The sequence below is a fragment of the Perissodus microlepis genome, chromosome 19 (assembly GCF_051167445.1).
Source record: "Perissodus microlepis isolate ML-2025 ecotype Zambia chromosome 19, ASM5116744v1, whole genome shotgun sequence".
In the NCBI taxonomy this organism is placed as follows: domain Eukaryota; kingdom Metazoa; phylum Chordata; class Actinopteri; order Cichliformes; family Cichlidae; genus Perissodus; species Perissodus microlepis.
In genome coordinates this window covers 24,925,496-24,939,350 of record NC_140479.1, presented here as the reverse complement: position 1 = coordinate 24,939,350, position 13,855 = coordinate 24,925,496, and the positions used below count along the sequence as shown (strand labels likewise).

Genomic DNA, 13,855 nt, shown 5'->3' with positions numbered 1-13,855 from the left:
GGATGAGCGACGAGGCAGCTTTTACAGGAAGGTCGGTTGATTCTGCGGAGGGGCTTTTCTTGACTCGCTGCTCTATACCGTAGAGACTTGAAAAATGTGAAACCACTGAGAAAAAAGGTTCAAGAAATCTGCAAAACAGACCAGGCATCTTTTGCCTGTTTGCAAATTGACCGCAAATCATGAGCTTTTTAATTTTCCTTACGCCAGAGCATTTTTGTGTGCTGACATTCACTTGCAAAACATGCATGAGACAAAAAAAGTAAACCTAAACACGTTTTGAGTGAATCAGTTTTCATAAGCAACCTTAACTGTAATCTGTAGAGAGAAAAGTTCTCCTGTAGCAGCTGTGGAAACGTTAAAACGCGAGTATGTGCTGCTGTGAAAGTACCTCAGGTTTTAAAATAAAGTTTACAGCTGGTTCCTTTTATCTGGTCTGTGCGGTTGTAGGTGCTTATCACAGGAAATGACCATGAGCATCTGGTTTGAAAGCTCTTAACGACCTGATAAACTCACCTGATTCGCAGTTTATGAACTCCAGCGAGTCCAGAGCCACAGTGGCTTCTCTCTCACACGAAGTGTAGAGCAGGGTCACCTGAAAGGGTCCAGCCATCCAGCCAATCGGAACTCCAAAAATCTGCCACTCAGCCCTGCATTAAGCAATCACACAGAAACAAAATCAATTGCATTTCTCACATAAGCAGCAGCCCTGGGCCTTGTACTATGAAGCGAGCTCAACCTCCCCGGGTATCTCTCCAATATCTGGATTCACTTGCCCTAGCATCAGCAATTCGGGTAGTGTCAGCAAACTCTGGTTTTCCCCTCTGGGTTCACATGAAAGTAGTTGCTTTGGCAACAGCCAATAAGTATACTGGCAGCAGAGGGGCTGAGTTTACAAAGGATCCAGAAAATATAAGATTACAAGAATTTAAAGAGGTTGGACTCATAATACAGACCGATGCTCATCAGAGAAATGCAAAAACATCAGCCCCTCTTACTTTCGACGTGCAGAGGTTTGAGGAGTGGTGACACGATTTAGGTGATTCATTTATACCTGCTAATCTCTTACTTGGAGCATAACCTGTAAGTCACCATGGTACATTTACAATAATTGATTACACAGCGGTGGAGAGTAGATTTTATCAAAGTAGATGTCTTTCTGAAAGCGCTGTAACTAAGTTTAAGAATATAATCCACCCACTGTTATCATCTTCAATGCCCTGTACCAACACAGAGCAGAGCAGCTATCTGAACGCTACCCCAACAGAGGTCGATTATCTTGTTAATAATTTCACCTCCTCACTACGTACGACTCTGGATACTGTAGCTCCAGTGAAAACTAAGGTCTCTAATCAGAAGTACCTGACTCCGTGGTATAATTCTCAAACACGTACCCTAAAGCAGATGACTCGTAATCTGGAGAGGAAATGGCGTGTCACAAATTTAGAGGATCATCATTTAGCCTGGAGAAATAGTTTGCTGCTTTATAAGAAAGCCCTCCGCAAAGCCAGAACATCTTACTATTCATCACTGATTGAAGAAAATAAGAACAACCCCAGGTTTCTCTTCAGCACTGTAGCCAGGCTGACAAACAGTCAGAGCTCTGTTGAGCCAACCATCCCTTTAACGTTAACTAGTAATGACTTCATGAACTTCTTCACAAATAAAATTTTTATCATTAGAGAAAAAATTACCAGTAATCATCCCACAGATGTAATATTATCTACAGCTACTCTTAGTACCATTGATGTTAAGTTAGACTCTTTTTCTCCAATTGATCTTTCTGAGTTAACTTCAATAATTACTTCCTCCAAACCATCAACGTGTCTTTTAGACCCCATTCCTACAAAACTGCTCAAAGAAGTCCTGCCATTAATTAATTCTTCGATCTTAAATATGATCAACCTATCTCTAATAATCGGCTATGTACCACAGGCCTTCAAGCTGGCTGTAGTTAAACCTTTACTCAAAAAGCCATCTCTAGACCCAGCAGTCTTAGCTAATTATAGGCCAATCTCCAACCTTCCTTTCATATCAAAAATCCTTGAAAGAGTAGTTGTCAAACAGCTAACAGATCATCTGCAGAGGAATGGTTTATTTGAAGAGTTTCAGTCAGGTTTCAGAGCTCATCACAGCACAGAAACAGCTTTAGTGAAGGTTACAAGTGATCTTCTTATGGCCTCTGACAGTGGACTCATCTCTGTGCTTGTCCTGCTAGACCTCAGTGCAGCGTTCGATACTGTCGACCATAATATCCTATTAGAGCGATTAGAACATGCTGTAGGTATTACAGGTACTGCACTGCAGTGGTTTGTATCATATCTATCTAATAGACTCCAATTTGTGCATGTAAATGGAGAGTCCTCTTCACACACTGAGGTCAATTATGGAGTTCCACAGGGTTCAGTGCTAGGACCAATTCTGTTTACATTATACATGCTTCCCTTAGGCAGCATCATTAGAAGACATAGCATACATTTTCACTGCTATGCCGATGACACCCAGCTCTATCTGTCCATGAAGCCAGATAACACACACCAATTAGTTAAACTGCAGGAATGTCTTAAAGACATAAAGACCTGGATGGCCGCTAACTTTCTGCTTCTTAATTCAGATAAAACTGAGGTCATTGTACTCGGCCCTGAAAATCTTAGAAATATGGTATCTAACCAGATTCTTACTCTGGATGGCATTACCTTGGCCTCCAGTAATGCTGTGAGGAACCTTGGAGTCATTTTTGACCAGGACATGTCCTTCAACGCACATATTAAACAAATATGTAAGACTGCTTTCTTCCATTTGCGCAACATCTCTAAAATTAGAAATATCCTGTCTCAGAGTGACGCTGAAAAACTAGTTCATGCATTTATTACTTCCAGGCTGGACTACTGTAATTCATTATTATCAGGATGTCCAAAAAACTCACTGAAAAGCCTTCAGCTAATCCAAAATGCTGCACCAAGAGTACTGACAGGGACTAGAAAGAGAGAGCATATTTCTCCTGTTTTGGCTTCCCTTCATTGGCTTCCTGTTAAATCCAGAATTGAATTCAAAATCCTGCTCCTCACATACAAGGTTTTAAACAATCAGGCCCCATCTTATCTTAATGACCTTGTAGTACCATATCACCCTATTAGAGCACTTCGCTCTCGCTCTGCAGGCCTACTTGTTGTTCCTAGAGTATTTAAAAGTAGAATGGGAGGCAGAGCCTTCAGTTTTCAGGCCCCTCTTCTGTGGAACCAGCTTCCAGTTTGGATTCGGGAGACAGACACTATCTCTACTTTTAAGATTAGGCTTAAAACTTTCCTTTTTGCTAAAGCATATAGTTAGGGCTGGACCAGGTGACCCTGAATCCTCCCTTAGTTATGCTGCAATAGACGTAGGCTGCCGGGGGATTCCCATGATGCATTGAGTTTTTCCTTTCCAGTCACCTTTCTCACTCACTATGTATTAATAGACCTCTCTGCATTGAATCATATCTGTTATTAACCTCTGTCTCTCTTCCACAGCATGTCTTTTATCCTGTCTTCCTTCTCTCACCCCAACCGGTCGCAGCAGATGGCCGCCCCTCCCTGAGCCTGGTTCTGCCGGAGGTTTCTTCCTGTTAAAAGGGAGTTTTTCCTTCCCACTGTCGCCAAAGTGCTTGCTCATAGGGGGTCATATGATTGTTGGGTTTTTCTCTGTATCTATGAAGCGCCTTGAGGCGACTTTTGTTGTGATTTGGCGCTATATAAATAAAATTGAATTGAATTGAATTGAAATTGAATTTACCCCAGGAAGAAATGAACCACCTTCATAATACAATAACCTCCGTGTTAACCCTGAAGTTCATTCATAGTACACACTTCTGAACTTTTGTGGACCTTACCTGACGAAGGTGCACGTGAGAACCAAAGATCTCACACAGTTAGAGCTCACATCAAAATGTCAGCTCACCAGTACAAACTACATCTATTATCCAGCTGCAGTGATTTGTAATGATGGGAGAAAGCGCAGGTAATAGACTTGTGCATTCATAGCTAGTGGTGGTCTCGCTGTGACCTGCCTCCAGCATGCTCTACTCAGGCATCATCTTCACCTAAACCAAAAAGACTCTTTCCATTAGTGAGGTGGAAACTGTTTCCTGCTGTGTGTTACATTTGAAGACAACTGCGGACCACGTCCTGACTTGACTCTCCCCCACGTCTTCCAAAGTTCACATGTGAAAACAGCTACATGTGTATCTTTTTTTTCTAACTCTAATTTTTGGCTTTTATAGTTACATTAAAAAGAAGTGCATTAAAAGTAAAACAAGTAAAGGTTAAAACAAGAGTATCTTCACTTTCTTGCCTTCTTTATGCAACATTACTGCCAAGATGATTTATTTTGTATAAAAGCCTGCACTGCAGTTTCTACAGTCAAGTTTGCATTTGTTATATGTTCTGCTAAAGCCCTCTGCATTCTCTGAAATAAAGAACCTTTGTAATGTATGAAAACTGAAGCTGAATATTAAAATCCTTCACCTGCACCCTCTTCTCATTTCTCACCATAGTGTTTTACTAAATAATGTTTGAGCCTTCTTCCATCTCTCATTTATTGGCACATTTCCACTACTGCTTCAATTATCAACCATGGGAACCGCACTCCTCCATGAGCATGTGTTCCATGTAACAAAAGTACCAAACATGTCGCTATTATTCAGCATAATCCATCTGTCACCTTGTCATCAGTCCAACCTGATTGTGTTTTCACAAAGCTGGCCCACAGCTGTGTGATTATAGGTGGCGTAATAAAGCAAAGCAAATCCTGCTACCTGGGATATGTGACAGCACCCAAGATTTACCTCACACGTCACAAATCCTGCTCTCCATTTCTAAAAATACGTCCATGCTACGTAGCGCCAACTGCGCAACCCTATCGTATATGCAAACTAGACTATTTTCACCACGAAAGCTGTTTAGAGATCAGTGCCCGGAAATTATGTTTGACCATTGAAACTTTTGCAGTGCTGCCTGATCTCCTCTGGTGTGACAAAACAGTGATCCCTCATCTATGTTTTCATTCAGAGAAAGCAGGAGGTGGTGAGCAAAGTTTGTACTGATGTGATCAGAAGAAGTTGCAATGTTTCCAACACACACGGTGGCAAATGGTGATTAAGTAGGACGCTGTGTCGACAAGTCTAACTCCTGTTAACGCATTCACACCTCCTGGTCACCAGTTTGCTCCTCACACGATGCACAACCTTCAATCTTGGAAACTTTGGACTACGTCAAGTTCTCATCACGAGGATTGTTTCTCCACACGAAATCCAGGCCTGCGGACATTCAAGGTGAATAGGAAAGTCACAGACCGCACACTGCGAGTGATTAAAAATGGCAGCAGCGATCAAAGTGGTTTTGAAAGAGAGATTAGCCTAATTCTAAGTGGTACGGAGTTTTTTTTTTGCTTATTTGTCTGTCCCAAGTACACAAAACTTTTTGAAAACACCTCATACAGCCCAATGTCAACTCCTGTGACCATTCAGTCTCTATTTTTGCACTTAACAAAATTGTGCCATATGTCAATACGCATGACATCCCACACAACGCACAACACACACTGAACTACTTCACTGAAAGATGAAGCCTGTTGGATGGTAACTGTGCTTTAAATGAAGAGTGTGTCCAGACATTGTATCTGCAGATTTTGTTGGATGAATAGCCAGCTTAATAAATAAAGTCACTGTGTGTGAGTGTGTGTGCTTGTGACTCATAATGGAATTGCACAGCCCATTACTGCGCAGCCACTAACAAACCCAATGTACAAACTTATTGCATATGCCAATCCATCCTCCTCTGTCCTAACCAATGATATGTAACTTCATTTCCAGCCTGCTTCTAGTCTCAGGAATGCTTTTAGCTGTTCTAAAGATAGTTGTGCTTCAGCATTAGATCAATAGGAAATATCTGTCCGTGTTTCCCAAACAACACGCGGTCACAATTCTACAGTTTGCCTTAGATGGTAGGCAGGAAACATTTTTCTTACATAACTTTAGTAAGACAGAAGTGTGCCTTCTTTTCTTTTTTTTTCAGTGAAGAGGACTGGTTGTGTTGCACAATAACAAAAAAAAAACCCCATCTAAGTGAAAGAGCCGTGGAGGTGAGTGTGTTCGCTGACCTGCGGTCGTCTCGTCCCCTGTGGTGCAGCATCTCCGAGTCTGAATCTGGTTGAGCAGGCTTGATCAGCAGTGTGAGGTTCCCCACCACGGGGCCGGCCTCATACACAGCCACCTGAAGCAGGCAGTCCATGCTGCTTTTTGGCAATACTGGGCTCATTAAGTGGTAGTCACATTTCCCAGAGGCCTCAGCTTCAGGTGACGGGGTTAAAAGAAGGAAGTGTCCTAAGGTAATAAAACAAAGTGGAAAATTCATGGTTGACTATTTTATAGCAGCCTCATAACACTGTCTAATGCTTTAGCATTATGACAAATTCTGGATTAGGGTATATTTGAATATATGAAGCACAGAGTGAAAGAAAATGTCAAGTGAGAAGCAACGTTTTCACACAGTAGCACAAAGACTCTTCTAAACATATTTGACAGAAGAAAGAGGAACACTGTGTATCAGAGCACACTGATTTAGCTGCTCCTCTGTGAGTCTCTGCACTCTTACCATCAGACCTTCCCTCTGAGTTGTCAATTGCAGGCATCATCCCAGCCTTTGTACTCTGTGGTTGCTGTGGCGACACCAATAACCAGTCACTTTGGCTGCTGTTCGATAAAGTCCAGAGACACGGTGACTCAAAATCACAGGAGGGAACTGCAACACATGAAATAACAAAGATGAAAACTCAATTTTTAAAAAAAGAGTACATCAAATTATGTAGATTATTTGTTGTTGTTTTTTTAAAACAACAACAACTGTATCGTTTTAAAAATGCACTGATTTGATTACAGCTCCAAGCTAACAAATATACTGAAATATAAACATAAAATATGTCTTAATGGCATTTTTTTCCCCACTAGCCTGAAATAATCATATTTATACACACATGCAAAACAGCCCCAAATCTAAGAACTGAAAAAGTGTATATTTCTCACGTTATCTTTATCCCACTATGTATAAAATCTTGAAACGAACTGATTCTGTATTAAAGAAAAAAACAACTTGTCCGCAAAACTTCACAGTAAATAAACAGCATCTGCGATTTCACAAAAAAAGCCTCCAAACTCATTTATATGAATGCCTGAGTGGGGATGAGTAACACCATGTGTTTTTTAGGCTTTTTTTTTTTTTTGGGAGGGGGGGGGGATTGGGGTGGCGGTGGTGAGTGAAAATATGAGAAATGTGTTTCTTTATTATCTCGAGACCAGAAAAATCCCAACAGAGCTAAAGAAAAAAGTTAGGATGCAACTCCTCCAGTGATGCTTCTCTCTGAAAATATCTCTCTTTAATATAAAAAAGTAATAAAACGCAAATTCCAAACACATAAAGGATAGACAAAACTAGACAGGAAAAACTGTGCCTGAGAAAATGAAAAGCTGTGAAGGATATATATTTTTAAAAAGCCACAACATTTAAAAAAAATTGTATAAAATGTCAGCTCAAGGCCTTTAGTTCCACTAAATCAAATTTAAATCCAAAATCTGTTTAAAAGTCAAACAGACAGAGCCTTTGACTGATTTTGTGTCTGTCTGTGTGGGGGTTGATGAAGGGGGGACGGAGGAGACGTTCAAGACATCATGTGACAACTGGAGAGGAAACTGCCTTAACCACTAATATGGCAGCAAGCCAGGGGAATTAGGAATCCCTCCTGGGATAAAGCACAGAATTATTAACCAATTATTTCATATTAACCCACATTAATTTCTTTAAACCAGATAAAAGAGTAGCCTTCCTCTGATCACAAATGATGTAAAAATGTTGCTTTTTCACAGGCATCAACATGCTACTTGTGCTCCTGGCAATTGAAAATCTAACAGGGGAGTGTTGTTACAGCTCGAGTGATGCTTGCACTTGAAATTCAAAATGGGTAGTTTTGTCTCAAAAATCCAGTTTTTCAGGGATAATTCCCAATGTAGTCATCTTTGACAGATGTCAGTCTTTTTGATCCTCTGCCTGCACGACAAACTACTCAGGTTCTTAATTTAACCATGCTTTCCAGTCAAAGACATATTCATATAGATGCATGCAATGAGTGTAAGAAAAGCAATAAAAACAACCCAGGTGATAACTGGAATACAGATTTTCAATTTGTGTCAAATCATCAACACATCAGTATTCTAGATACAAACTCACAGTGGCTGTCATTGTCCAGGGGATGAGGAAGAAACTCATCTGGGAAGTCTTCGTCCAGAAATCGGTCAAAAAGGGCGTGGCAGGTACTGCTCACTAATGACAGAGACAAACAGGTTTTATTAGTTCGAGACGTCATACAAGCATTTCACTGTCTTCAGTCACTCTAGTAAACTGCAGCCATCAGAACCGCTTTAACTCTTCATGGCAAAAATTCAACAAGGTGTTGGAAACAGTCCTCAGAGAGTTTGGTCCATATTGACACGATAACATCTCACAGCTGCTGTAGATTTTGTCGGCTGCACATCCATGGTGCAAAACTTTCCATCACATCCCAGAGGCTACTGACTGAGATCTGGTTACTGTAGTTCTTAGTGCTTAGTTAGTAATAAAGGACCAAACCTGTGCCAAACTGTACAGGAGAGAAATTCCCTAACACCATTACATCATGACCATTGATACAAGGCAGGGTTTATCTATGCTTTCACATTTACGCACATCCTCAGACCAGGCAAGACTTTTCCAATCCTCTGTTGCCAAATTTTGGTGAGCCCATGGGAATTGTAGCCTCTGTTCCCTGTCTTTAGCAAGCAGGAGTGGCACCTGGTCTTTTGATATGGTCACCTTGATTGATTTGATTGATTTTCCCATTGATTTGAGATACTGTTGCCTTCCTGTCAGCTTGAGCCAGTCTGGCTATTCAACTCTAACCTTAGGTAACAAAAAGGCATTTTCACCCAAAGAACTGCCGCTTACTTGATATTTTCCTCCTCTTGGAGCATCCTTTGTACTGTAAACCTGACATGCCTAAATCTATTAAGTTGCTGTGATTGGCAGGTGTACCTAACAAAGTTGCCAGGCAGTGTATCTTTTTGTTTTGATAAACAGAATCAATAATTTTCATGGATGAGTCAAAGAGAAACACTCAGATTTAGTATGAATAGCTGAAATAAAGGAGGTTTACAGCAGCGTCTACCAATAAACCATGCTGCTGCAAACAAGACGAAACAAAGTGTAACACTGTTAAGAAAAACATCAAAGTGGTCGTCTGAATCCAGGCTGTGGAAACCTAAAAACTAGTATGACGCATAATTGCCCTGAGTTTCCACTGCTGCCTCGTTAGCGCCGCAACAAAAGGTGTGAAAACATATTGTTAGCAGGAAGTTTCACATGAATTAGAGGACTTTACATGTCAAGACGAAAAATGAAAGCAATTACCAACTGGCCCTTTCCCAGCTTAACTTTTATTTTATTTGATTCCTTATTTTTTTTGGCATCTGTCTGAGACCTTTAATAAAACAAAGTGGGGTTCTGGCAGCGCTTCACATACAAGCAAAAGTCATGGAAAGGAATAAAACTGCTGCGATACAATAACTTTAACAGTAAACCAACGCTTTTAGATACACAAGCCTCGAATCCATGAAAAAAACATCAGTTATTTCTGCTGTGCAAGAAACTCCACACACTGGAAATTCTTCCAGCATGTGGCACTTTCTGCAGCTCATTGTGAAACCAACCTCTCAGTCTATTAGATGTAGCTGAGTCAAAATGTTTTTACTGTCACCCGTTCCATCCCTTTCAAAGACAGCTTGCCTTGAGGCTTAAATGCTCACACAACCACCAAAATATAATATTTTTTATCTTTTTCTCCTCGTAGATAAACTCTTACATGAATGGAAATATACATACAGAAATAGCATTCACTGCTTCGCAGCAACAATCAACAGACATGCTCTTATTTTGGAGACGCAAGCTGAAAGAAAAAGTCACATTCAACGTATTAACTAGCATGACGAGTGGACAATGAGGGAGATGATAATATCTTAGAGGGTCACAACTCAAATGTTGCAATGGCCCCTGAACAGTGGCATTACTGTTATCTGATGCCTGCAGGGCAAAGTCAAAAAAGCCAAGCAGGACAAATTCAATAGCTGAAATTGCTGTTTACTGAAAGCGGTTAGTGATGCTAATGATGAGGAGGTGAGGGGTCGTGCCTATGAATGGCAGCCTTGCTATTTATTGATAATTATGGAATAACAGCTGCTATGGATAGTCCCGAGCACGGAAACAGGAAAAATTAAACTGTAGGAAAAAAGAAAAGGATTCAGCCAAAAGAAGAAAAAAAAAATTAACCCGCTATTATTAACATAAGCTTGGGAATCCCCCAAGAATCCAAACTTTTTATTTTACTCCCTCCAACTCCTTTCTTATCTTGTCCAGTATGGATTTAAAAGATAAAGAACAAAAGAAAATACAAATTTAAAAAAACACCCAAACACTCTCTTTTAAGCTAGAAAGGAAATGAAAGAATTACTGAACTATCTGCATCATCATCTGCTGGCAGCGAGTTTCTTTGATGACAATCCAGGACCCCGACTACACTGTTACTGCACCAAAGGCCTTTGAGGAGAGTGTAACTTTTAAAAGCTGTCAGCTCAGTTGAAAGCAAAGCCTGCCCTTGTTAGTTTCTCTATCAAGGTACTGTGGAGTCAGAAAACTGCTGTGCGTTGTAGTTTAGCTAAGTTCAAGGACGGGGCTTTGTTGCAGATCTGAACAGCTCAATAGAAAAGGCAGCAAACTAGCAGGGGCCTCTTTGCCACCAGTTTGCTGTCTCTCCGTCACTCAGCAGAAGTGAAACCATTAAGAGTGAGCTTTTGTTTAAAAGCAAGAGCAGCCAGAATCAAAGGAACTTATCATCAGGCCTTATCATGATAAGGTGGATAACCTGGCCTCCATCTCCTTACCTCTCTCCTGCTCTGTCATCCATCGCATACGCTGGCCTCTCAGAGGATTTGCTTTGCACCACCAGGAAATGTGTGACAACAACAACAACAACATCTGGGCCTGCCTAGAAAGCTTTTTTAAAAACGTACGTGTGAATATTGGCTGCTTGTCAAGTCAAATAACTCCAAAATTGCAGCTTCAGAAGGACTCGGAGCAATTTTCTAATGAGCAGACCATGAATTATACAGTTTTTATCTTCAAGGCTAGTTTCTGAGTGCCGAAAGCTATTTGTTACATCAGCCTCGGCACTTGGATAAACACATTCGCTCTCCATGTGCTCATGAAAGTGGCATGCTTTAAATGTCTGAGCTAAATTAAGCTAAGCGAGGGTACAACCAGAGCACTGCCTAATGCTATTTACACGCTCGCTCCTGGATTCTCTTTCTCTACCTGTGCCTAAATCTTCACATCACCTGACTTAGGGCATTTCTCCCTCTCTCTAATGAGTTTTGTAGTTTTGCAGCAAATTTTGCTTCCAGACCAACAAATGAATCATCAATCAATTATGTTGAAAAAGTATTTTTTTTCACTTTTGGTGTTATTTAGATGCCACCTTCCGTTTTCACCATGATTAGGGTCTACTGGTAATTTTCACTTAACTCACAAATAATGCTGAAAATAAAATTTGCATTATTACGGGTGTGGACGTTTTGAGTTATAGGTTGGTGCCATAATGGTATAAAACGTGGACGTAGTTTCCAGGTCAGAAAAATCATGCCAGTGTACAAGTACCTTGAACCTGCATTCTACCTGAAGGCCACCAGATGGCGATAGCTGTGGTCTAAAGCAGCGGTCGCCAACCCACGGGGCTCGGACCGGTACAGGTCTGTGAGTCGTTTGGTACTGGGCCATGAGAGTGGAGGCTCGGGTGTGAAATTTATGGTTTTCAGGGTTTTCATCGGTTTTTATAGTTCTTTTTTTAAATCGTTTTTATCGTTAACTCGGTTTCCCTGGGTCTTTTCCCGTGTGTTCTGAATAAATCCCCCTTTTTTTGGTACCAGTACTGTTTTTTTGGGGGGTTTTTTGTATTTATCCGTGACACCTTAAAAGCCAGTCTGTGAAAATATTGTCGGACATAAACCGGTCCGTGGCGCAAAAAAGGTTGGGGACCGCTGGTCTAAAGGAAAACAACTTCAACTCTTTATTATTAAGTCTTTATTGGCTCAGTCACTCTTTTTTTGGCACAGTGAATACAACTTTAAGTGTGTTTAGTAAATCTTGGTAATGTTATATTTAACAATAGAGGATTATCTGTGGTATGAAACCACACACTCACTAGCTAACAATTTAGCAATCTTAAGTTGTTAGCCAGTGGGTGCATGGTTTCATGGTCATACTCGCCCTCTTTGTCGCCTCTGTTTTATTGCAGCCAAGATGGCGATGGCATTAACACTCATGCTGAGGCTTCAAAACAGGACTTCAGAAACCAATGGCTGATGTCACAGTAGCTACGACCACTTTCTATTTTGTCTGTGGTTGGTGCCTGCCAGACTTTGCTACTAGGCATCACCTTAGCTAATTTGAGCATTTGAGGAGCATTTAAAAAAAAAAAAAAAAAAAATGTAATTACATGTCAAATGATATGTAGCTAGTGCACTTAATGGGCTTAAGAGCCAATGTGAAGAAGTTTTCTAAATCTGGTGAGTGAAATTCGGATATTTATTTGTGGGTTTGCGCTAATGGCTACACTTTGCTATCAAACCCCATTGTAGTTAGCTGATAACTTAGTATTCCCACTTCTCATTCAATAAATCTAGCTCCAATAACTCAACGTAGCAACAACAGTAATGCAGCAATGGGTGACATCCCAGATGTGTGTGTTTTTTTTACGATCTATATATCTGAGAAAACCAATAAAGGGAACAAAAGTGGAAAGAATAATATCTGCTTAAAGTTTTATTGTAAGCCATCCAGCAGTTCCTACAGATATTCTTAAAGAGATATGTGTACTATTTAAGTAACACCTGATTAGGTGGATTTATACCTCCTTTAAAACAGCACTAGAGCTCAGTGGGACATGACACAGTTCTGCACAGCTCTCACACCTGGTAAAAATAAAAAAAAGTGAGTGTGGAAACATTAAGTACCTACAATTCATCTCCTTGCGCATTATGCAGAATCATCCTTTGTAGGAAGAAGCTTCATCTCTCCACACTCGCCTAATAAAGTCCTTATCCTCTCAAATCTCTTATTCGCTACCAGGCCTTTATCCTTCATTCCCAAGATACATGACAGCTGAACTGGCTATAGACAGAGCCACGATCTATAATTGAAATGAAAGTTCAGCATTTCAGAAGTTCAGAAGTGAAGACAGATGGTGGTTTAGAAGGAGATTAATCAAAAAGGAATAAAATATGGAACTAATATTGTTCTGATATGGAAAGAAATACAAGCCCCACCTCCCCACCCCCAGAAAAAACAATACTAGATCTAAATGTTTTGCCTTATTACCTTATTAGGATTTTATGTCCCACACTACAATTTATTCACCAAAGTGAACCATGCTTTTGCATTTTTCTCACACAAAATGTTTTTTTTTCAGTTTCAAAACAGGCCACTTACATGAGGAATTCATTTCATAATGAGATGAGAACACAATCAAAATTGACCATAGGCCATATATTATTCTATTCATTTTCTATATGGACGATAAAGAGAGAACTTCAAAGGTAATGCCTCACATGAAATTCACATAATAAAAGTCCTCAAGTTTACCCCTGTCCTTGTTAGCATCACTATCATGTGCATTTTAACCATTGTAATTGCTTTCAAGTGTGCAGTTTTGAGCAAATTGGTCTCAGAACTATGCATTTTATTTATGA

The 13,855-nt window shown here is 40.3% G+C and overlaps 1 protein-coding gene across 1 annotated transcript in view; it reads right to left on the bottom strand.

Annotated features, from left to right (window-relative positions):
- The window catches only part of ltk (leukocyte receptor tyrosine kinase), a 73,343-nt gene that overhangs the window by 30,175 nt on the left and 29,313 nt on the right, over positions 1-13,855 (bottom strand). Inside the window, exons 2-5 of the mRNA XM_084913945.1 lie at positions 8,253-8,345; positions 6,627-6,773; positions 6,133-6,355; positions 514-647 (exon numbers count right to left, since the gene is read on the bottom strand). Of these exons, the coding sequence (XP_084770071.1) occupies positions 514-647; positions 6,133-6,355; positions 6,627-6,773; positions 8,253-8,345 (597 nt within the window). The remainder of the gene's footprint in view (positions 1-513; positions 648-6,132; positions 6,356-6,626; positions 6,774-8,252; positions 8,346-13,855) is intronic.